This window comes from Pecten maximus, chromosome 10, assembly GCF_902652985.1.
Source record: "Pecten maximus chromosome 10, xPecMax1.1, whole genome shotgun sequence".
NCBI lineage: Eukaryota > Metazoa > Mollusca > Bivalvia > Pectinida > Pectinidae > Pecten > Pecten maximus.
Window position 1 is genome coordinate 40614188 of NC_047024.1, and position 27508 is coordinate 40641695.

The 27508-nt window shown below is 36.2% G+C and overlaps 1 protein-coding gene across 2 annotated transcripts; it reads right to left on the reverse strand.

Annotated features, from left to right (window-relative positions):
- Positions 1-421: 421 nt before the first annotated feature.
- Positions 422-27023, reverse strand: LOC117336931 (PHD finger protein 21A-like). Of its 2 annotated transcripts, XM_033897752.1 has the most exons (14): positions 26834-27023; positions 26421-26453; positions 26180-26245; positions 14790-14909; positions 13830-14069; positions 13146-13271; positions 10545-10596; positions 10136-10212; positions 9448-9505; positions 8709-8818; positions 5265-5411; positions 4888-4960; positions 2504-2607; positions 422-1848 (listed from the first exon to the last, which is right to left on the reverse strand). In XM_033897752.1, exons 1-14 carry the CDS (start codon positions 26894-26896, stop codon positions 1747-1749), a joined length of 1371 nt encoding a protein of 456 aa, XP_033753643.1. In that variant the 5' UTR covers positions 26897-27023; the 3' UTR covers positions 422-1746. The 2 variants fall into 2 exon arrangements, with proteins under 2 accessions (XP_033753643.1, XP_033753644.1); XM_033897753.1 differs by lacking the exon at positions 5265-5411.
- Between the last annotated feature and the right edge of the window lie 485 nt (positions 27024-27508).

Here is a 27508-nt window from a genome sequence, read left to right on the forward strand (position 1 = left end):
CACCATGGAAACTGGCCCTGGGACCATGAATAGGTCCAATATCAAAATTTAATTTATTTTTGAAGATCAATTCATAATTTTGTGATAAATCGATTTTCCAAGTGTTTATAGTTGTGACATAATCTGAAGTTATAAACAAGAAAAGAAAATGTTATTACATTTTTACCAGTGAAATATCAAAAATTATTCATTCTATAAAAGTGATATTTTTCACTAGTGAAAAATATCACTTTTGCTGATTTGACCAATCAAATTAATGATTAGAAAATACCAAAATAATTGACCAATCAGAAAGCCCGACATATATGTCAGCACCTGGACAGGGGGAACTACTTTTTTTGTATGCAAACTTTCGCTGTAGGCCTAGTAAGCATACGGGTAGGTTTTTCGTTGATAAAAAATGTAATAAACAGAATATCTAACAGTGTCTTCAGCAATACCAAATATATTTCACGAGTGGGGCTAATATTTTGATATTTTTCACGAGTGCGCATAGATATCCTCTATGTATTGAATTTTGATCAAATGTGGTCTGAAAATGGTTCATGATCTAATTTGCTGATGGGTTTGTAATTTACATACAGTACAAGTTCTGTACAGGTTCTCAACTTTACATTAAGCATATTTATGGGTATTTAAAACTCAATCGGTCAATCGGATTAAAATCAAATCCATTCATCTATGATACAATTTTGGATAGGACCTGACAAGATACTAGCATCAGGGACCATATTCCTGGTTCCCTCGAACATCTGATCAATCTGTGCCAAAATTAACAGCATTGAAATGCCCATATATGTATATTCGCTCTATACAAATATATACATGTGTACACATGTACATTGTAGCATCACACAGATACCTTTTACACACACCACAACATACACACAGCCTGTTTTACAAGACACTTAGCAAGGCAAGCTTGGAGGTCACTCTCGAGCCTGGAGTTCACTCTCAAGCTTAGAGGTCACTCTCGAGCTTAGAGGTCACACTCGAGCTTGGAGGTCACACTCGAGCTTGGAGGTCTACCAAAACATGAAAAATGTCCTCTTAAATCTCTAGTTGAGTGGATGGATGTGTGAAATCAGAGATTTAATTCTCTACCATACAAACACTCTCATGCCGATAAATAAATAGAATGTATCAGAATTTTCTGAACAAGTTTTCAAAGGAAATGTTGCCCAACATGTGATTCTGTAGAATCGAGTCGGCGTTCCACACAGGAAACATTTAACTTCAACATCTACACCTCACAGTGTCACATCACACGGACTAGCATCTACAAGAATCCAATCTCTAACAGAGCAAGGTTAACAGTCAGCACCAAATATGTCCATTCAGAGGGCAAGGTCATTGGGTGAGCTGTACTTCAAGGTCCCGGTCGAGCTGTACGTCAAGTTCTCTGGTCAACCGTACATCAAGGTAAGTTGTCTTTCGACCGTCCAGCGAGATTGTGAATAAGCACCAGATTCTAAGACCAATGGTCACTTTTCATTAAGAATAAAATGGTCAAAATTGAGATTATCTCAAAGTTTGATCACCATTCAGCTGTATATAATCACCAAGACCCCATAGTCTGTCACTGTTTTGTCTTGGCTGCGATGAAGTTTCATCACAAACAGCAATTGTTGAATGGTTACGGAAAACCTGGCTTAATACTGACCATTGGCCAGCTTGACCCCAAGTCTTTAGCCACTGGTCAGTTTAATTGAGTAATTTGACTGAGAAACTGTAGGGCAGACTCTGCTATGAGCTCTGTATAACTTTGATGAAGTTCTTGTAATTTTCCACGGACTGCTGGTTGTGACGATTAGTTTCCATCAGCTCTTCACGTTTCTGTCGTTGTTGCTGAAATATGTAACATTATGTAAAGATTACTGAAATAGGTAGCAAACAAATGAAACTTTGTGATGTTTAAATGTCCCCTTTTCAGAACTGATTTTCCCCCATGGTCAAAAAAGGGTAGTTTCCCTAAATTCCAGATTAATCACTGGTAGGTAGGAACTAGGATACATAGAAAATCTACATTTTAAATCCAAGAATATATCATATGTCACAGTGAACATGGACAGTTAAGCTGCAAAAAAATTACAATTAACATAAGGTTGTTTTCCAGATACAAGGAAAACAAATTTAAGCTTAAACATTTGTCTATCACTCTAATTAAGATAACCTGCCAATATTGATGTTATTTGGTTTGTTTGGTTTGGTTTGTTTCGTTTAACGTCATATAAACAGCCAGGGTCATTTAAGGATGTGCCAGGTTTTGAAGGTGGAGGAAAGCCGGAGTACCTGGAGAAAAATCAACGGCCTACGGTCAGTACCTGGCAACTGCCCCACGTAGGTTTCGAACTTGCAACCCAGAGGTTTGCAAGCTATATAGTGATAAAGTGTCGGGACACATTAACCACTCGGCCACCACAGCCCCCATTGATGTTGTACACAACCTTAAAGATAAATGTGATTACAAAATATGTAAAACAAGTCAGACCCTCTTACTTACCATTAAAGCCTCACCGAGCTGTTTTGTTTTTGACTCCAGCAAGACCACCTCATTGTTTAGCTCCAAACTCTTCTTATGTAACTTTTTCCTCTCCTCTTCCTTGGCTACAGAGAAAAGAATTAAGATATTTTCACTTCAACAATTTGTATAGCAGAAGTTTTATGAGAACAAAAGGACGAGACTACAATAGTCTTCTCCTAACTGTCGGGATCAGTCTAACAGATGGATCGGTCTATAGATGCCTGTAGCTGCGCAGTGTCACACAATGATCTAGATACTTTACCAGAACTATTTAACTCCCCAGAAGCACAGAACATACGTAGGATGTAGTTTTAATGTCAATATATGAACATTATGAGTAGTAAATCATTATTCAACTTAGCCAGAGAAAGAGTAGTGATTACATAGAGCATGATGCTAATTATAACCACTCATTTATCAGACTTACAACTATACACACAACCCCAAAATTTACCGAGGTTTATAATTGTACACCAACACCAGAGTTAACAGAGGTTTATAATTGTACACCAACACCAGAGTTTATAGAGGTTTATAATTGTACACCAACACCAGAGTTTATAGAGGTTTATAATTGTACACCAACACCAGAGTTTATAGAGGTTTATAATTGTACACCAACACCAGAGTTTATAGAGGTTTATAATTGTACACCAACACCAGAGTTTACCGTGGTTTATAATTGTACACCAACACCAGAGTTTATAGAGGTTTATAATTGTACACCAACACCAGAGTTCATAGAGGTTTATAATTGTACACCAACACCAGAGTTTACCCTGGTTTATAATTGTACACCAACACCAGAGTTAACAGAGGTTTATAATTGTACACCAACACCAGAGTTTATAGAGGTTTATAATTGTACACCAACACCAGAGATTATAGAGGTTTATAATTGTACACCAACACCAGAGTTTACCGTGGTTTATAACTGTACACCAACACCAGAGTTTATAGAGGTTTATAATTGTACACCAACACCAGAGTTTACCGTGGTTTATAATTGTACACCAACACCAGAGTTTACCGAGGTTTATAATTGTACACCAACACCAGAGTTTACCGAGGTTTATAATTGTACACCAACACCAGAGTTAACCGTGGTTTATAATTGTACACCAACACCAGAGTTTACTGAGGTTTATAATTGTACACCAACACCAGAGTTTATAGAGGTTTATAATTGTACACCAACACCAGAGTTAATAGAGGTTTATAATTGTACACCAACATCTGAGTTTACCGAGGTTTATAATTGTACACCAACACCAGAGTTTACCGTAGTTTATAATTGTACACCAACACCAGAGTTAACACAGGTTTATAATTGTACACCAACACCAGAGTTTACCGTAGTTTATAATTGTACACCAACACCAGAGTTTACCGAGGTTTATAATTGTACACCAACACCAGAGTTAACACAGGTTTATAATTGTACACCAACACCAGAGTTTACAGAGGTTTATAATTGTACACCAACACCAGAGTTTATAGAGGTTTATAATTGTACACCAACACCAGAGTTTACCGTGGTTTATAACTGTACACCAACACCAGAGTTTACCGTGGTTTATAATTGTACACCAACACCAGAGTTAACAGAGGTTTATAATTGTACACCAACACCAGAGTTAACAGAGGTTTATAACTGTACACCAACACCAGAGTTTACCAAGGTTTATAATTGTACACCAACACCAGAGTTAACACAGGTTTATAATTGTACACCAACACCAGAGTTAACAGAGGTTTATAATTGTACACCAACACCAGAGTTTACCGTGGTTTATAATTGTACACCAACACCAGAGTTAACAGAGGTTTATAATTGTACACCAACACCAGAGTTTACCGTGGTTTATAATTGTACACCAACACCAGAGTTAACAGAGGTTTATAATTGTACACCAACACCAGAGTTTACCGTGGTTTATAATTGTACACCAACACCAGAGTTTACAGAGGTTTATAATTGTACACCAACACCAGAGTTAACACAGGTTTATAATTGTACACCAACACCAGAGTTTACCGTGGTTTATAATTGTACACCAACACCAGAGTTTACAGAGGTTTATAATTGTACACCAACACCAGAGTTAACACAGGTTTATAATTGTACACCAACACCAGAGTTTACCGTGGTTTATAATTGTACACCAACACCAGAGTTAACAGAGGTTTATAATTGTACACCAACACCAGAGTTAACAGAGGTTTATAATTGTACACCAACACCAGAGTTTACCGTGGTTTATAATTGTACACCAATACCAGAGTTAACAGAGGTTTATAATTATACACCAACCCCAGCGTAAGTTGTAGACTAAACAAAGGTAGATAACTCCTTGACTTACCAGCTTTATTTGCTATAAAGGAATGTACCATTGCCAGTGTTTCAGATGTCCAGGTATTTGACCGTCCTGTAGCCTACAACAGAAAAATTCAGCCATATAGTCATTGACATACATGTCTATTTAATGCGTTACTCATTTCACTATCCATCCATGGACAATCACATAGTTCCATCCCGTCCCATTCATGCACTGTATGTGAACAATGTAAACTGAAACTTGTAACACCCATTAGCAAAATGTAGTTTAGCACTACGGCACTAGGACGTGGTTTTCTCGATATATATCAAAGGCCAAAGTTCATCAGACACATCTGACAGCTTTATATTTACCAAACTGACCAATGGTCTATACCAAACTGACCAATGGCCCGAGTTTACCTGACACTTGGGACAGCTCCAGCGTCCATCAGGGACACAGGGCAGGGGCGGGTCGAGGCACTGGAGGTGGTACACTTTACTACAGGTGTCACATAACAGAAGCTGGCCAGACTGTCCACACACTGCACACAGGTCGTCATGTACGTCCTGAAATATACAACACACACACAAATCGTCATGTACGTCAGGAAATGTACAACACACACAAATTGTCATGTACGTCCTGGAATATACAACACACACACAAATCGTCATGTACGTCAGAAAATGTACAACACACACACAAATCGTCATGTACGTCAGAAAATGTACAACACACAAAAATTGTCATGTAAGTCAGAAAATATACAACACACACACAAATCGTCATGTACGTCAGAAAATGTACAACACACACACAAACCGTCATGTAAGTCAGGAAATATAGATCACACACACAAATTGTCATGTACGTCCTGAAATATACAACACACACACAAATCGTCATGTACGTCAGAAAATGTACAACACACACAAATTGTCATGTAAGTCAGGAAATATACATCACACACACATGTACAGTTCGTCATGTACGTCCTTATAATTAAATATACAACACACACAGGTCATCACGTACGTGAGAAAATATACAACACACACACAAATTGTCATGTACGTCAGGAAATATACACCGCACACAAATCGTCATGTACGTCAGGAAATATTCAACACACAGGTCGTCATGTACGTCCTGAAATATACAACACACAGGTCGTCATGTACGTCCTGAAATATACAACACACAGGTCGTCATGTACATCAGAAAGTATACATCACACACACAAATCGTCATGTACGTCCTGAAATATACAACACACACACAAATCGTCATGTACGTCCTGAAATATACAACACACACAGGTCGTCCTGTACGTCTGGAAATATACAACACACACAGGTCGTCATGTACATCCTGAAATATACAACATACACACAAATCGTCATGTACGTCCTGAAATATACAACACACAAATCGTCATGTACGTCCTGAAATATACAACACACACAGGTCGTCATGTACGTCCTGAAATATACAACACACAGGTCGTCATGTACATCAGAAAGTATACATCACACACACAAATCGTCATGTACGTCCTGAAATATACAACACACACAGGTCGTCCTGTACGTCTGGAAATATACAACACACACAGGTCGTCATGTACATCCTGAAATATACAACATACACACAAATCGTCATGTACGTCCTGAAATATACAACACACACAGGTCGTCATGTACGTCTGGAAATATACAACACACACAGGTCGTCATGTACATCCTGAAATATACAACACACACAAATCGTCATGTACATCCTGAAATATACAACACACACAGGTCGTCATGTACGTCCTGAAATATACACCACACACAGGTCGTCATGTACATCAGAAAGTATACATCACACACAGGTCGTCATGTACATCCTGAAATATACAACACACACAAATCGTCATGTACATCCTGAAATATACAACACACACAGGTCGTCATGTACGTCTTGTAATATTCACCACACACAGGTCGTCATGTACGTCAGGAATATACAACACACATAGGTCGTCATGTACGTCCTGAAATATACAACACACAGGTCGTCATGTACGTCCTGAAATATACAACACACAGGTCGTCATGTACATCAGAAAGTATACATCACACACACAAATCGTCATGTACGTCCTGAAATATACAACACACACACAAATCGTCATGTACGTCCTGAAATATACAACACACACAGGTCGTCCTGTACGTCTGGAAATATACAACACACACAGGTCGTCATGTACATCCTGAAATATACAACATACACACAAATCGTCATGTACGTCCTGAAATATACAACACACAAATCGTCATGTACGTCCTGAAATATACAACACACACAGGTCGTCATGTACGTCCTGAAATATACAACACACAGGTCGTCATGTACATCAGAAAGTATACATCACACACACAAATCGTCATGTACGTCCTGAAATATACAACACACACACAAATCGTCATGTACGTCCTGAAATATACAACACACACAGGTCGTCCTGTACGTCTGGAAATATACAACACACACAGGTCGTCATGTACATCCTGAAATATACAACATACACACAAATCGTCATGTACATCCTGAAATATACAACACACACAGGTCGTCATGTACGTCTGGAAATATACAACACACACAGGTCGTCATGTACATCCTGAAATATACAACACACACAAATCGTCATGTACATCCTGAAATATACAACACACACAGGTCGTCATGTACGTCCTGAAATATACACCACACACAGGTCGTCATGTACATCAGAAAGTATACATCACACACAGGTCGTCATGTACATCCTGAAATATACAACACACACAAATCGTCATGTACATCCTGAAATATACAACACACACAGGTCGTCATGTACGTCTTGTAATATTCACCACACACAGGTCGTCATGTACGTCAGGAATATACAACACACATAGGTCGTCATGTACGTCTGAAAATTTACAACACACACAAGCTGATCATGTACGTCCGCTTTCCATACACAAACGTATGGCCTAAATAATACGCACTCGGAGATCAACACCACAGTCGTCATGTACGGCCTTAAATACAATACACACAGAGGTCGTCATATAAGTCCTTAACTGACACTAGCTACCAGCCAGCTACTAAGTTGTTCTATTATTACCAGTTTCTCCACTGTGCCCTTGGCATCTAAGTGACAATTTCAATTACCCTGATGACTATGCTCCATTGTGTGAAATCAACCGAACGAAATGACAAATATTTGGACTTCGTCCCTTACTGTGTCTTTAATGTCAATTTCAAACAAGAAAGTCATGGCCACATTGTAAACAACAGCCTTATTGTCTTAATATAGGTCACATTGTATTATACTGTAAACATGGTTATTTTCGCTGGGGTTTAATTTCGCGATTTTGATGCATAAACTATACGCGTGGGGGAAATTTTCCCAACTGACCCACCGTTGTTTGTAGTTCAAGTATACTCAAATTAATATCAAAATAATACACATTGGGCAAATAATAAATATCAAAATAATACACATTGGGCAAATAATTAATATCAAAATAATACACATTGGGGAAATTTTCGCTATCAAAAGGGTTTCGCGTAATTAGCATAAATTTCCACGTTTACAGTAGGTTTGTCGTATAGAGTACTCCATCAGGTTTACACTGGTGACATGTACCACTAGCTACGAAGAAAGGTTCAAACCAAGACAAACCTGGCTTTACTCATCTCAGCATGTAATTTATGCAGAGCTACATTTTTATAATTTCTTGTGAGTTGTTACACAAATTGAGCTTGTATTTATTTTCATTCAATGTACAAGTACCATGTGAAACACACCACAAACTACTGACCTCAAACCCATTTTTAAACATGCCGTTTCTGAAACCACCCCCACTGTCAGTACTGTCGGGAGTTCCAGGATGGCTGTTGCTTGGTGACCTAGCATGTTTGGGTGGTCGGCCTGTAAACCAAAGCACATGCCTAATTAGTACAGACTTAATGACTAGTTGTAGAGTGTAACACTAATTCATTAACATCAACAGGTGAGGACTTGGCTAATTAGTTACATTAAAATGAAGATCATGTCAACGGCTGATAAGAGTCACCCAAAACCACTTAATATTGCTATATCGCAGATTAGAATGTAATTTTGTAATTTGAAACTCCCACTTAATTTAAGAACAAGGACTGATGCTACATCCATCATAGTTTGTGTTATATACAGTAAAACCTCGCTATATCGCCACCTTCTGTTGTCTGTGATTTTGGTGATATAATGAGTTTGTATCAGGTTTGCCGCTCAAACCCAACTTTGCTGTCCCTAACACTATGAATAGTGCTTCCATAACAACTGCAGACTTTAAAAATCAAAAACAATTTATTTATATCAAAATATTGCATCAAATTTTACATATACACTGTATATGTTTTGATAAGAAATAAATACTTAATACTTGGACTAGGACATTTTTTCACCAGGACTTCAATATCTACACTGATTTTTACCAATACTGATGATGCTGTCAAGTGCTTTTTTACTGAATCTTCCCGAGGGCTACATACGATATTGACCAATGTTTACTGACTTACCTCGTGGTCGTTTCATTCCTGGTAAACTGTTTAATACAAGTGATGTTGGTCTTCTTCGCTGAAATAAGATTCACAAGTGTTTCACTATTTACCAGTATGACATTAACAGAATCATTCACCCTCTTGGATAGTGATGAGAGATCTCAACCGGAAGGCAAAGAATCTTAAGTTACCAAACACAAGGCTTGCCAAGTGTTTGGTCGCTCAAGAATCATACCCTGAGGGTTGCGATCTCCCATCTCACTCCCAAGTCCCAAGGCAGTGAATGATTATTTTCCTCTTACCCTTTTTCCCTATTAATATTGTTATCTTATATTGACTTCACATCAATGCAAGACAATGATGATGTGATGTAAATGAATTATAGTAGTGTTGCAGCGACATCATAAAATAGTTGAGAATGTGCAAAGAGCGTAATTTATGTAGCTTGTCTCAAATCTAGGGCGAGACAAATATCTCAAAATCTCATGCCTAAAATATTTTCCAGGGATATAGAAAAAAGACATTCACCAAGTCATCTATACTATACACAATTCTTAGGTTTGGAACGGACTGAAATCAAATACTGATGACACAGTGTTGAAGAATTTTATCGTTTCCATATCTTGTCGTTTAATCAGTTCAGCCAACTTATCCACATAACTTACATGTAATTAATCAGTTCAGCTAAATTATCCAAATAACTTACATGTATTTCTGGTTCAAAGTTATACATAGGGTTGGCTGTTGTTCTCCTTTTCCGTTCGTGTTTTCTGCTTTGCATTTCTGAAAAATGTCAATTTTCACTATTAAGCATGAAATATGTCGGTATTATAGAATATTCTGGGTCATAAAAGTTCTAAATTTCTGTTAAGTTATAAATTTCTTTTCATTTTTAATGAAGAGTAATCTCCTTTCCTATTGTTGTATATGAATGTGTAGGCAATACCAAGATATGTTTGCCTAGTAAAGCGAGCTTTGATAAATCCATACCCTTCACCAGTAAAATCTATACTCTAAATGTCACTGCATAGATAAGAAACATGGCATTGTAAAATTCAATACCATGGATGTTTTTTATCAGTAATCATGAAATATCCCTTCACCAGTAAACCCACCTTTTAAAGTCTCCTGGGTCACCAATTCTAATACTGCCATATAGGCCAGTTTCTGAAAAAAGATAAGAAATTACTGCAGTGAAGAATTATGTTGTTAACCATCAAAACACAATTTGGACAATTAACAGACAAGACTTTTACTCTCCAAAAACTACTTATACAGAAATACTGCAGTCAATAGCTTTAATTCTCCTAAAATGACTCCACATCGGTATATTTACAGTAACTTGTACAAGGTGATTACAATTATGCATCAATATACTTTATATACTGAAACGAAAAAGAAACGCAACATGGAAAATTGTGATTAATTTTGTATTAAATATACATATCTGTATAAAAATCGCGGAAATAAACATGCACCCTGCCTAACACCCATACCAATCTTCAAAATCACCCAAGTGTGACTAGAGACCTATGCACTTCCGGCGCGGTAAAAACATCAAAAACCGTGCCTGTACAAACATATGCATTCTTTTTTCATTCAAACCAGTATCAATTCATCACTAACATTGAGCCACATCATCGCCAATACTTTTGCAAACAATAATTCCTTTTACAATTATGCCACGGTTATCAAAGGTTGATAGAGGACGTGCTATAGCGATGCTTCTGGCAGGGAACACGCAACTTCACGTCGCTCGACAATTCAGAGTTCACAAATCGACTATTAGTCGATTAGTTTCACGTCTTAACGCAACAGGAAGAGTCGATGACCAGCCGAGATCAGGACGTCCACGCGTAACGTCGCGACGTCAAGACCGGGTTCTTAGGTTGGCACACCTGCGTAACAGGAGATTAACGGCCGCTGAAACGGCAAGGAATACGATTGGTAATCATAACCGTCGAATTCATCCCCAAACAGTGATCAACAGACTGCGTGAGGCTAATTTGCGTGCAAGGCGACAGTACGTTGGTTTACCACTAACACCGCAACGTCGAGCACGTCGTATGCAATGGGCAACGGCACATATGCCCAGACGTTTTCCTATGAGACGTTGGAGGTCTATGCTCTTCACCGATGAATCTCGATTCATGTTATTTCGAGCAGATGGCCGTCAACGTGTGTACCGGCGTCGAGGCGAACGTTTTGCTGACGCCTGTGTTTTGGAACACGACCGATTTGGGGGTGGATCAGTTATGGTTTGGGCGGGAATCTCCCATGGTTTGAAGACGCCTTTGGTGATAGTCAATGGGAATTTAACGGCCGTACGCTATCGGGATGAGATCCTTAGGCCCCATGTTGTGCCGTTTGTTAGGCAGCATCATCTAACCTTTCAGCAAGATAACGCGAGACCACACGTTGCAAGAGTCTGTAGAGACTTTCTTGCGACACAGAACATTGTTCCTATAGATTGGCCTCCATATAGCCCCGACCTGTCCCCAATCGAGCATTTGTGGAATGAATTAGAAAGAAGAATTCGAAATCGCCGTAACCCCCCAAATACCCTCCCTCAGTTAGCAAATGCACTCGTCCAAGAATGGAATAACATTCCAATACGGAAAGTCAATGCCCTGATGAACTCAATGCAACAAAGAATTAGAGATGTGATAACTGTTCGAGGAGGACACACACGATATTAGGGCACGGTTTCAAAACTGCTGCCATTTCAACTTGGATTCACGTAGGGTACTACCAATCATGACCTTCTAGCAAAGTGACCTGTTCTTAAAAATCTCTAAACATTTAAAGGATGTTACATCAATATTCAATATTAACTATTACATATGAAATTTAAACATAATGCTCACAAGTATTATTTTATTAAACCTACAATTTGAAGTTGCGTTTCTTTTTCGTTTCAGTATATATACATATATGACTTACAATATATATAGGGTCTAGTAAGAAATAATGATGGTATAATCCAATATAGGTACTGGATCCCAACAAACAAATGTTCGGTGGATGCGTATTACTAGAAATAGATAATTGTCATAAATTACTTGTCTGTACTGTCGTTATTACTACTTGACCAAGTATGACTTACAATATATATATATACTAACCATTCCTTGTGACACTGGCCACATGATACTACTACTTACCATCATTCTAGACTAGGCAACATCACAATATCATTCAGTAACATTGTGTTCCCTGTAGCTAACAGATGTTACACGAACCTTCCCCTACTGTGGCCACACTATAACGATCAGCTATTCTTTTAGAATACCAAATAAAACACTGTCAATGTGTCAGGTTCACTATATATACATTACCCTATATATAAAGAACAAGAAATCCCTGAGATTCTTGCAATTTGGTGTCCACCATTGAATGACCTTTATCAGTCCTATAAATGACTGATTTTTTCTCCACTTTTCTCTCTTCCTCTCTTGATTTTTGGGACCATTTAAGAGGAAAATACAGGTAAAGTATGAGAGTTTCCCTCCAGTACTTCTCACAAAATAGTGATAACAAGGAATGTTTACGGATGGACATAACACGTATGATGACAGACTACAGATACAGGGCTATTTGAATAGCCCACCATTTGATGATAGAAGTCTAAAAATCTCACCATTAAAATTTCTTTTGGAAAAAATCTCCTCTCTATAGCTTCTTTTTACAAAATGGATACCTATCATATACTGTACCTCTTTTTCCTCTGGTGAAATCTGTTTCCTCTCTACAGTTTTGCGGATGTCACGAAGGTCAGAGTCTGAAGGCCGTCGGGAAAGTGACGAGGTGAAGCCCATGCCTTTACTGCCCACAGGTTTTCCCTAGTCATACAAAACCATACATGTTAACCAGTCATACAAATTATTACAGGTTTACACTAATACAAATTATTAAATGATTACAATAGTCATAGAATTTGATTTAACACACAACATCAGCCTTCAGAAGAAAATGTTAATAACAGACGTATGAAATCTTAAATGAGTTTTCATGAAATAAGTCTTTGATTAAAATATTTATTTTTACAAGGCCGATTCACAAGCAAAAATTAAAACTTTAAGACAAATTTGATAAAATCTCAAGCAAAATGAAAATAAATTAAGACACTTTATCACAGAACTCAGAAAACTGACATTCTCTCAAAATGTGGAGGACAAAATCAAAGAGGCAGCCATTTTGTTGCGCCATTTTTAGTTCTTCACATCATGTAATTGTCCACATTGTGACATCACCATTGATTTCTGACTAGTGTAGCCAATGAAAAATGCCCCGGTGTATATTTCACTAGTGTGCAAATACTGCAAAAAATACATGGGCAATTTCACTGGATAACAAGCTGTTTATTGGATAAAAAATCATCACTACATTTGAGTTTGTACCTGAGGGAGGATAGACGGTCGGTGTAGAGGGTACTGAGGTACTCGGATCGGTGGTGAGGTGGACCTAGGAGATAACGAGCTCTGATTGGCTGGTGGATTAGGCGTGACATTGCCTCCCTCAACCTTGACTTGACATGGTTCTTCAAGCTTCACTGAACATGCTTCCTCCCGTTTTACAATATTTGTTGGCATGGTGACCGGTGCGACGACTGGACTCACTTGTACAGTAGCAGGCTTTGGCTGCAAAACACAATATTAACAGCTATATCTCAAGTTAAATCATTAAAAGTTGACCATAATTTAGTGTCTTAATGATGGTATGTGTCTCAGCTGGGTCAATCAGTGATAGGTGTCAGCCAATCAGTGATAAGTGTCAGCCAATCAGTGATAGGTGTCAGCCGATCAGTGATAGGTGTCAGCAGATCAGTGATAGGTGTCAGCAGATCAGTGATAAGCCGATCAATGATAAATGTTAGCCGATCAGTGATAGGTGTCGGCCGATCAGTGATAGGTGTCGGCCGATCAGTGATAGGACAGGTGTCAGCCGATCAGTGATGACCTGATCAGTAATAGGTGTCAGCCAAATCAGTGATAGGTGTCAGCCGATCAATTATAAGTGTCAGCCGATCAGTGATAGGTGTCAGCCGATCAATTATAAGTGTCAGCCGATCAGTGATAAGTGTTAGCCGATCAGTGATGAGGTGTCAGCCAATCAGTGATAAGTGTCAGCCGATCAGTGGTAGGTGTCAGCCAATCAGTGATAAGCTGATCAGTGATAGGTGTCAGCCGATCAGTGATAGGTGTCAGCCGATCAATTATAAGTGTCAGCCGATCAGTGATAAGCTGATCAGTGATAGGTGTCAGCCGCTCAGTGATAAGCTGATCAGTGATAGGTGTCAGCCGATCAGTGATAAGCCGATCATGATCAGTGATAGGTCGAAGGTTTGGAGGACAGATTACCTGTATTGGCTGTAATCTTGCAGGCACACATGGCTGAGCTTCAGGTTTAGAGACAGGGGGAGCTGGTGTGGGTTGTTGTCTTGTGACAAGTTCCTTCCTCAGGTTTTGTACAATCACTTTCTGTAATCAGAAAAAATAATTCAATAATTTTTATTTTATGACAAGCAAGTGTTACCTTGATCAATATATCCTTGTCTAATATGCAGACCCAAGATCAAAAAGAATATCAATGACATAGAAAAATAATTCTCTGCAATATTGACAAAAACATTTTTAATTGTGTAATTTAATCTAAAGGAGGAATTAATTTCTATTTTGCAAAAGATCTCTGAAACTCAATCATCACAAATTAAGACTTATACATTTTCAGAAAATTTATTTCACTTGAAATGGCCATTTCATCTACCTGGTACTGTTACAGCTTTGATGTATATAGGATGTACCTGGGTATAGTAAAATTTTTGTATCTGTGAGAATCATATGATGGCAGTAATATCTTCAAACTCAAATTGGATTAAATGAAACTCTGATCATGATAATGCATCAAACTGATTTTTTTTTTAAAAATTTCATTTTTCAAATATTTGGCTCCTCAATTTCTTTCATTTTTTCTGTCTTTTCAGATTAAACCTGCCCATGCAATAAAACTGCTATCAACTCCAAAAGTTTAAATTTCGACTCTTGTCCGTTCCTCAAACCATTCCTCGCGTATGGCCATCAATGTTCACCCTCTGGTCCTCAAACCAAATTGATCGGGTGTTGTAACAACTGACCAATTTAATTGATATGTATATATTGTATTGTGAGTTCAGTCAGCTGATCTATAATACAACGATACAGGGAAGGGGACCACATTTCACCAAACATAAAATATCAAGGGAAAAACGTGTGTCTGACTAGACGCATCTTCGCTAACCAAGGGTTACTCTACGCTAAGGTGAAATGGAGCTTAGCGTAGAGTAACCCTTGGTTAGCGAAGATGGACTAGACGGTCCTAAATAGCTGACGTACCTATAGTATATATAGTTGTCAATTACCAACATTCTTAAATGTAGTGGTTGCTAATTTGTGTCCAATGTCTCAGTCAAACACAACAAGTTGTATACACATACATGTGAATAATTTATAATGATTCAGTATATGTGTCTGTTACAAACACTTAACTCTACAGGTAGGGTGTCGATCTGTCAAACACTTTTACAGGGACAATTATAGGGCTATACAACTGTTTTTCACACAATATATCTGTTCAAGTAACAAACATGCCTTATCAAATATACTAAAATAGAGACATACCAAATGCATTTAGACCAAATTAGTGCTGACAACTTTAATCCTAGCTCACACATTACAATTGGAGTTGTCAAAGTTGCAAAATGTTTTATTATTTATACAGAAATAGACAGGCATAAAGTCAATTAGACTAAATTAGTACTGGCTACTATTCCAATACTTCACACCCACAACCATGCAGAGTTATCCAAGTTGCAAAATGACTTATTTATAAAGAGAAAGGCAGACATAAAGTCAATTAGGCCAAATTGGCCCCTATTCATGTCGACCCTGACACAAGTAGGTGTCAAAGTCAAAATGTTTTACAAATACTGATAAACTGACCAAATTACTAAATACTGAAAATATAGACCAAATTACTATATATAGCCACTGTACATATACATGTCCCTGCCACAATTAGGTGTCACAATGTTTTATATGTCCCTGCCACAATTAGGTGTCACAATGTTTTACAAATACTGAAACTGACCAAATTAATATGGCCACTGTCCCTATCACAATAGTTGTCCAAGTCACATTTTTCAACAGTGACACAGATTTCATGGACAAAATGACCAAACTACTGTGGCTATTGACAGCCCACAGCCTCAGAATAGAGATGCTCATGTTCTATAATGATAATAAAATTGATAGAATTACAATAACATTCTGTAAAGTGCCTGCTAGCTCCTAGAATGATGTGAGGATATATTGAGAATCTCTGCTAATTCCTCTGGCTGATTCAACACAGCATACAAACACACTGTCCTGCCTATTTTTAGATTTATTGATTTTTAATGGAACGGCACCAATATAGTCAACCCTACTGTAAAGTATAGGTCATTCTATAGCTATGTATCATCTAGCCATCCCATCACAAGTTCCCTCATTCTGCTCAAATCGGAAACTTCATCATCTGTTACTGTCCTTAGCGAGAGCAAAATTTTTAATGTTTTTGTTTCGTTACTTTTCAGAGCAAAATAAATTCTATGCTTATACCTTACTGCATCACAAGTAATTTACTATAATTATGTTTTGTAACATCCTTAATTTGCAGTAATAATGTCTTGGGAGCTTGCAATTGTATACTAGGCAGAATTAATTATATATAAACACACTAACACACATTTTCTATTTCTGATTACAACAGACTTCAATTAGTGCTGGTATTTACATTTAGTGCTGGTATTTACAATTAGTGCTGGTATTTACAATTAGTGCTGGTATTTACAATTAGTGCTGGTTTACAATTAGTGCTGGTATTTACAATTAGTGCTGGTATTTACATTTAGTGCTGGTATTTACAATTAGTGCTGGTATTTACAATTAGTGCTGGTATTTACATTTAGTGCTGGTATTTACAATTAGTGCTGGTATTTACAATTAGTGCTGGTATTTACAATTAGTGCTGGTTTACAATTAGTGCTGGTATTTACAATTAGTGCTGGTATTTACAATTAGTGCTGGTTTACAATTTGATAGAATCTTGATACTGAAATTAACTGCAGGTCAATGTTATATAAAGTACAGACACTGTATTTATCATGTGTTAAAATCATTAAGCCATAGGGGGCCTACAGCTTTTAATTTAAAGTGATAAGAGGTGGTCTTAATATTTTTTTCTGGTGTGTAGTAGGCAGATGCATGTGTTTAACTTGATGTATATAAATTCTACATAAAAACAGCAATACATGCATGCTTTTAATAATTAAAGCATGTTTCATTTAATAGCTCTTCTATTAAATGAATACGAGATCTTGACTTTCATAAAATAAACCCTCCTACAGTAAATACAAATCTACCTTTCTGGAGATGATTTCAGACCATCAGAATGCAGAAGTCATCATAGTTTCATATAATTCCTATACATTACTAAATTCTATTGCTTTCAATAACATATGCCTCAGTCTATTTTCCAGTACCACTGAACTAATATAAATCCACACAGTTTCCAATCCTAATGATTTATGGATGATTTAATACACTCAGGCCATGAAAAATTAATTCTCTTTTACAGGAGCAGCAGCAATTACATCCTATGGTATATCTGTTCACCAGAGTTTTTACCTGAATTGGGTTTTGCTGACAGTCAGGTCACCAAGCGAAGATTTTAATAATTAAACTGTGTAGCTACACAGATCAGTGACTTTGTCATTTTTTGTCATTTGAACCTCATAAAATTTTTAATTTACCATTAATTTATAATACACTCGTGTCTTAATCAGCTGTTATAGGTGTATACAACAAATAAAGGTCGATAGTCCCTATACTGTACAGTAAACTAGCTATGAGGTGGCCGATGCTGTAAGTATGGTTACTCCACCCATCCACATTGATCTCAGAAGATGACAAAGTCTGTAATTATCAACTGGATGAGAAAATGCCTGGTGACACTTGCCTACTTTTTGCTCAGAACTTTGTAGTTTTCATTTAAAGGGGCTACATCTCTGATAAAGAGTAATAATGATTCTTACAGCAAAGTTTATAAATTACAGTAACATTTATGACTGATTCTTCATTCCATTCCCACCCGTTGTCCAAAATGAGATATTTATCAACACTTATAATGTACCGTAACTCTACTTGCATATTAGACGTAAAAAGTGCTTCCTGATGGTTAAAAATTGGTCAGGACAATTTTTTCTCTAAATTCTTGACAAATTGTTCTCATAATTCTATCTTGATTAGTTACATAAATGTCCTCCAATAGACAATGTAAAAATACCATTTTGTTTGTAAATAAACTTCGGTATTAATTGTCTAGATAAAGAATCAAGGCCAGACTTCCATAATATATCATCTGTAGACCTACATTATCTCCATCATTAAATTACTAAGTACAGAAATAAATTAACTGCCTGGCTTAATCCGCTCTCCATCAGGAAAGTCCAATTAGTAAAGCACACTGCTGTCTGACCAGCGACATCTGTCAACACATGTACAGGTATACCTATGACACAGGTAGCAGGATCGGTCACATCCAGCGGTTTTCTATAATGGAGCTCACAGACAACAAAAGCAAGTATTGGATCAATTTGCGTTCACCTTCTCGTCATCGGCTGACCTTTTGTAAGGGAACAGGTGTTTGGTGTGACATACTGTTCGTTTATATACACAAAGGCAAGGCAGGTAAAACCGTGACTCAATCTCAACTTTAACCCCACAGAATAGGATTTATTTAAAAATATAATGAGGAAAGAAGTCTGTCCAACTCCAAACTTGTTCCGTCTCAACTTTACCTTCACAGAATACAATTTATTAAACCTTATAAATCAAATCTAGTATAGTATGGACCAAATGTATTTAAATCTTAATTAATGTTACAAATTATTCAAATAATTGTTTCAGAAAATTGTCTAAGGAAAGAAAGATAGTACTTTTGAAAAATTCATTATATTTAACATTTCCTTTTTTATATATTTCATTCACAAAGAAGACATATATAGGATCAATAATGTTGTAATTACAACAGTCGCTTCAATAACATACCTATATATACTATATATATAAGCTAGTTCTGCTACCTCAAATTGTCCCAGACTGGACCCAATTTTAGCTGTATAAAATGTTAATTATACATGCGACATATGTCGAACTTCCTGTTGTGAGTCAGTAATATAACTTTTAGAAAACTATAAAGCCTGCTTCTATAAAGTACCTGGTGCATCTAGCTCCTATCAACTGCCAACTGGACATCATAACTTTACAAACTGAACATTCAGTTTTTTTCCAGCTATTTAGATTTCCAAATACAGAAACTGGTAGACCTCTTGGTCAAGTAAATAAATTAATCAAGAAATAATAAAGGTATCAATTATATATATTTTGCTAAGAAGAAAACCTTGTTATTGTGTGTGCATTGTTGTTTTTTTCTCTCTCACATTTTTTTTCTTTAAATAAAGTTATCACAGAACATCTTTTGGATTCAGTCAATTTATTTTATCAACTGAAAAAGAAGTAATGAAATGCTTCTGCCAATTTTGTAAAATACTTATTCATTACTAAATTTAAAGCAACAAGAAAATTCAGTGAATTACAGTCTCCATGGTGGACCTAATTGACAGTAATTGTGAAGTTACCAAGAATTCACAGACAATAAATAAGATGGACATTTACTAATATATAAGTGGTATCCTTTTAGAAATTGAATCTGGTGATGTACACCTATCCATTATTTGATTCCATTTGGTGGTATGAATTTGAGCAATATCACTATTTTTATATCAGGATCCAGACGTAACAACAAAATTCCAAGAGGCAATGTGACTACTATGATCAATGATCATATCGCCCATTCTAGGGTGTAAAATCAGCCATGCTTATTTAAACTGATAATACAACTAATTAAAATTTGGTTTTTTACCAATTTTAACATATTATGTTCATACAGCTTCCAGAACTAGAAAAATTGATATACCAATCCAGTGAATTGTATTGATAAGAAAATTATAGCACATTCAATGTGCATACTGTACAGACGTATCCGGATCATATGGAAACTAATATCTTAAGTATTACAAATATGTACAAAAGAAAAAGTCTGCTTGGTTTTTAGTGTGCATGGGCTCCATCACAGTAGTTCTGAAGTCTGTCTTTGATGTAGGTCATGATCAAAGGTCACAATTATAATTAATGTGGGTTAGTGTGACCGAGGTTCATGACTCGCTGCCTCATTAAGGTGAATTAACCCATTCCCCAAGTATGAAGTGCCAGTTTTAAGAAGTGTACGAGATACAGCCAGGACAACCTTTTTTATTTGATGTAGGTCAAAGGGTAGGAGGTCAGAGAGACCTACATTTTTTAAGTGTACATGGGCTCCATCACAGAAGCTTAAAACCAAGTGAAGTTCCGGGTTAAAAGAAGCATGCTGGAGCTTGCTTATGCAATACATGTCCCCTAGCCCCCACCAAAAAAAAAAAAAAAAAATAGTAGGTGACCTTGACCTTGACCAAAAGCCCTGAAACTCCAACTTGATTTGTAGTTACCCATACTAAGTTACATTCGCCAACATACCTTGAAGCATGGCTGAGAAAAGTGCGGAAAACTGAGTGGACGAACTGATAGATGGCATGGACAGGCCTAGGGACAACACCTAATAGTTCCCTCAAGTTTTACTGGTAGGGGGACTAATAACAAGGCTCAGTTATACTGGCAATACACTTCAGTGTACAGTTAGTACCAATTCCATCTACGTCACTTCATCTCAGCTGACCTAAAAAGCTACAGAGTACAGGAACAACTTCAACACAAACTCATTTGAGTCTAAGATCCTGATACAGACATTGTTAACATAATTTTGATCAAATAATTTGGTCAAAATCTCTTCAGTAGTTAAAAAGAGGCTGAAAATTTGGTCAAAATCTCTGCAGTAGTTAAAAAGAGGCTGAAAATTCTAATAGATTACACACTTCTCAAGACACAGATAAAGCATGATAAACAAGAGATCCCACATGGATCTTGGCGCCCACCATCAAATGACCTTAATATTGGATGTCTGTTACACTGATCTTTTCTCTACTTCGCTCTTGTTGATCAAAACAAGCTGAACCTACATATGAAATCTGATAAAGGTCCATCAGGGACTCTCTGAGGAATAGGGTTAAACTTCAGCTAATACAAGAGGAATCTAAATGACATTCAAGAAATATCCATGAAAAAATATATATCATGGCCACCTGTCAGCCATCTTATTTTCACCTCAGTCTCAAAATAGAACAGACACAAATATGGACTTAGGGGAACCTACAGGTGAAATTGGAGAAAGATTCATGAAGAACTTTCTGTGAAATGGTGATAACAGACTTCCACTGTCAAAATTCAAAATTGCCGCCATTTTGTTTCCGTATCTTAATTTGACTTGATTTGAAACTGGTAATGTAGTTAATGTATGATTTTTAAAATTTACATCCAAAACTTGATATTGGTTTGGCAGATGTTTTCACAATCCAGAGATTAATGTTGTATATATATTACCCGTTATCCTGCAGGTCTACCAGTGTTAGGAAGGTGTTACATTCTACAGCAACACTCTACTTTATCAGCTTATATTTCTGATTGCTATATTTTTTTGATACATATCTTGTATATCTATTTGCATGAAACATACATGTAATATGAAGTGTCACACATTTCCTTTTCCCATGAATGTTCCACTTGTGAATAATTACTATACATCAGAAAACTCCAATTGAAGTTTTAAAAGAAATAAAAATTTTAATAATAGAAGTCTGGTTCTGATATCTTACATTTTGTCAACCAACAACTAATTTTCTGTTTTAGTTCAACTGTTTTCTTTTAAGTCTTGATGTGATATATTGCTGCTTCCACCGATTATGAATTTCTTTAATGGCATTCAGTAAACATCTAGATCTACTGCTCACTAAAACTTGTTTTTCTAGTGACATTCAGTAAACATCTATATCTACTGCTAACTAAAACTTACTTTCCTAGTGCACGTGGCATTCAGTAAATATCTACTGCTCACTAAAACTTATTTTCCTAGTGGCATTCAGTAAATATCTACTGCTCACTAAAACTTATTTTCCTAGTGGCATTCAGTAAACATCTATTGCTCACTAAAACTTATTTTCCTAGTGGCATTCAGTAAATATCTATTGCTCACTAAAACTTATTTTCCTAATGGCATTCAGTAAATATCTACTGCTCACTAAAACTTATTTTCCTAGTGGCATTCAGTAAAAATCCATTGCTCACTAAAACTTATTTTCCTAGTGGCATTCAGTAAACATCTACTGCTCACTAAAACTTATTTTCCTAGTGGCATTCAGTAAATATCTACTGCTCACTAAAACTTACTTTCCTAGTGGCATTCAGTAAATATCTACTGCTCACTAAAACTTATTTTCCTAATGGCATTCAGTAAATATCTACTGCTCACTAAAACTTATTTTCCTAGTGGCATTCAGTAAACATATATTGCTCACTAAAACTTATTTTCCTAATGGCATATCAGTAAATATCTACTGCTCACTAAAACTTATTTTCCTAGTGGCATTCAGTAAACATCTACTGCTCACTAAAACTTATTTTTCTAGTGGCATTCAGTAAAAATCCATTGCTCACTAAAACTTATTTTCCTAATGGCATTCAGTAAACATCTACTGCTCACTAAAACTTATTTTTCTAGTGGCATTCAGTAAATATCTATTGCTCACTAAAACTTATTTTCCTAATGGCATTCAGTAAATATCTACTACTCACTAAAACTTATTTTCCTAGTGGCATTCAGTAAAAATTCATTGCTCACTAAAACTTATTTTCCTAGTGGCATTCAGTAAACATATATTGCTCACTAAAACGTATTTTCCTAGTGGCATTCAGTAAATATCTACTGCTCACTAAAACTTATTTTCCTAGTGGCATTCAGTAAACATCTATTGCTCACTAAAACTTATTTTCCTAATGGCATATCAGTAAATATCTACTGCTCACTAAAACTTATTTTCCTAGTGGCATTCAGTAAAAATCTATTGCTCACTAAATTTTATTTTCCTAGTGGCATTCAGTAAATATCTACTGCTCACTAAAACTTATTTTCCTAGTGGCATTCAGTAAATATCTATTGCTCACTAAAACTTATTTTCCTAGTGGCATTCAGTAAACACCCAATGCTCACTAAAACTTAGTTCTTTGTTTACAGTTATTTTGTTGATTTGTTTCTTGGTGTTTTCTTCATTTCCATGTTAGCTGTGCTAATTTTTCCAAATACTTAATTAACTTCACTTATTTAGGTTTGCTAGTACTCTTCATAACAAAGCTGACAAAAAATCTTTTGACCATTACCCCAGTGTCAACGTATATCTTTATAAAGTTACAATACGCACTGGAATACCAGGTACAATACACCAGTCAATACTATAAATTAAATGTGTTTCATGTAAGTACCAGATTTTGGTTCATCAAATTCTTAATTGTGCACAAGAGTCCAACCTATCAGAAATCTGCTGAATACTAAATTTCAGTCAATGGAGATTTGATCACCAGAAGATTTATATTTATTTATTTTTTACTTTGGCAGACGGTAAATTTAAATGATAATCAGTTCCGTTTCTGTACCAGGTTTCTGGGAAGACATTTTCAAGGTTTTCAATGCCAGTTATCCAGGTAGCATTTTCCCAAACTGTTCCAGCATTAATAGGAAAGTATTTTTTTGATGCAAATCATTTAATTTGATCCCTCTCCACCTGCTAGCTATCAGGAGGCAGTCCCTTTCCTGGACAACCTTTGACCCACAAGACATCCATGTTGAAATCTGCCCATTAATTTGGAAGATGTGCAAGTTATCAAGAACAAATTTAAATTGAACCCTTTTGACGTCAAAGGAAACTAACAGCCATTTCCTTTATTTGTATAAGTTTTAATAGGCTAGCCAATACCAATAACTGTATTTTAGAGTATTCTAATTAATATACCCTATATTACAATAAATAAGGCTGCAATCTCACAAGTTTGGTTTGTTTACTGTTTAACATCCTATTAACAGCCAGGGATCATTTAAGGACGTGCCAGGTTTTGGAGGTGGAGGAAAGCCGGAGTACCTAGAGAAAAACCACTGGCCTACAGTCAGTACCTGGCAACTGCCCCACGTAGGTCTCGAACTTGCAACCCAGAGGTGGAGGACAAGCGATAAAGTGTCAGGACACCTTAACCACTCGGCCACCGCTACCCCTAATCTCACAAGTAGTTTTCAATTTAAAAAATTGGAAAAAAAAATTTATCTGAAAAACCTCACTAGTAATTTTCAGTTAAAAAAATTATCGATCGATTTGACCCTTTTTGATCTAATACTCCAACATTTGATATTTAAATAGGGTTTTACAAGTTTAGCTTATCTGATCATGTCCAAAGATATGGCTTAATTCTCCTCCGTAGTTTTAAATGAGATGAATTTAATGTAAAAGTTGACAGACTATCAACATTTAGCATTTGAACTAGCTAAAACAAAGGCATCGCAGACAATACCAATTGTCTCCTATCAGGAACTAATCAGTCTCTAACACTGTCTAAAGCAGAAAATGCATAATATAATTGGAATTAATTGGAATTTCATCTTGCACAAACTATTTCTGAAAATACCACGTAAAAGTCCATTAATTTAATGTGTGTATATCAGCTAGAAAGTGTATTTAATCTAGATATACATGAATATATATATTTATTATCACAGAGGAATCTTCAGAATTTCAGAGTTCTGTTGAGAGGGGCTGTGTGACTGAAATTATGATGTGATCATCTAATTCTGTACGTCATGTTGTGGTGCAGGACTGGGCTGTTAAATAAGTGCAGTTAATATGAATATCTCATAAAAACAAATGAAATTGTGCACAATCATTATGAAAAATCAAATATATATATATAAATATCATTTTTTATTAACATTTGTATTTCAGTAAGTCTACAAATTCCTCATGCAAGCAAACGATATTGCTCATTATTTGGTCTAGGCCATTTTTACTGGGACAATCACCTGAGTTTTAAAAAATGCTTTTTTTATCCAGTTTTTCTTACTGAACATGATAATAACATGTTAAACAACACATTTTGGACCTAAGTTAAAAGATAATCGTCATATGCAAAACTAATTTTAGAGCCCACCTCAAATCTATGACAGGTAACATTGACGGACAAGTCACGTAACATGACAGAAACTTCACATAACATGACAGACACCAGTCATTGACAATCTTGACAGACAGTGTTACGTGGAGTATTTTTACTATTTAACGCAAATGGGTATGGAAACAATTAATTCAACATACACGTGGGTCTATATAATACAGCTCTTTATGTGTCATTTCCCTAAATCATAACTATCATGTACCAGAATATAAGACTCTTATGCTGTTTATTCATGCCAATAACATTTGTTCAATTAAGATCTGCATAAAGATTAAATTATTATATATTAGAAAATATATAAAATTTTCATTTTATTCAAAAATAATTTCTTTAAAAAATCAAAAATATGTAACAAGTCATAAGAACACTACAAAGAACTAATGTATATATTCATTATTCATCTGGAGGATGAAAAATCATTGACGTTCACATAAGTATACATTTAATCAATATATGGATGAACGGATGAAACTCACCTGTTTCTCACTCAAAACTGTGATTTCTCTCTGTAAATCATGAAGTTGTTTTCTAAGATCAGCATTCTGCAAGAAAATAATTACAATAAAATCGAAATGGTTTCCCTAGTCGGCTGCCAGGAGTGTAGGTCTAGCAAAGAAAACTTCCACAAGAAAAATCGATATCTACATCGCGTACTGGAAACAATGGTGCTAGAGAAAATGCCTTCAGTCAGTCAGTAAAACGAACTATGCGGCTTACCTGTGGGTCCGATTTCATCTTCGTCACCAGAAACTGTAATAAAAAAATGCAACAGTTTAATTGTATATAAACTCTCACTTTATTCGCTAAATGGACAAGGGGGATCAACTGGCGTAGCGAGTAATTTAGTGACATCATTCAACCGGGGAGTCATGTTGTGTTTTCCTACCGTAGGCCCATTCACTCAAGTGGAGCACATCCAAAGGTCGATGAAAAAATTGTAAAAAATAGCGTAAATAAATCTGTTTGTAACCAAATTAAGCTAACGTAAATTTTAACACACGCAATTTAAATGATATTATTCCTTTCACATAAATAATTCTGATAATATAAAGAACTTTAATTTTGAAGTCCTAAAGTTCCCCGTTTGACACACAACACAGAAAGTTTACAACGTTCATCACATAACCAACCTGGTGACTTTGAATTGCAGTCTTCAGTTGCAACTGAATGGCATCTAAATCACACCGCGACATCTTGAAAGTCTTTTCTAATGATTCGTCACAAACCGGCAATATTTTTATATTTTCTTTGGCCAGGAAAAATTATTAAACGTAGATGTAAACATCGCCTTGATCAACGACACCATTTCAAGCCGAATCACTTTCTTCCGCTTAGTGCGCGTAGTAATACAAATCGTGAACGTGCCGTTGGTCGCAGAGAAACTTTTAGAGAACTTTTCCACGTGCAACGTTAAATTAAATATCATCGCAGACAAGCAGGCCAGTTTTACATAAAACTAAGAAATCGAACGACTCGCTGTACAATTATTGAAATCGAACAACTCTAAAAAGATGAATAATCACTATTTTTGGTTCGCTTTGTACATATTCTAAATTTAACGTACACTCCTAAAAAATCAACTTAGATGAAAAGAAAGTTGTGCTTTTATATCGGTTAATTTAATGTTCATTCAATTTACTTAAAAACGTGGAAACGTTCTAGTTTGAATATTTCATCTCCTAAAATCCATTCATTTATTGTTCGTGTGGTTTTAGATTGGACGCGATTTATCAAGTGGGGTTATAAATAGGCACACGTGTCTCTGATGACATCCAAGAATTTTGCGCAAAGTGAAAGTTACATGA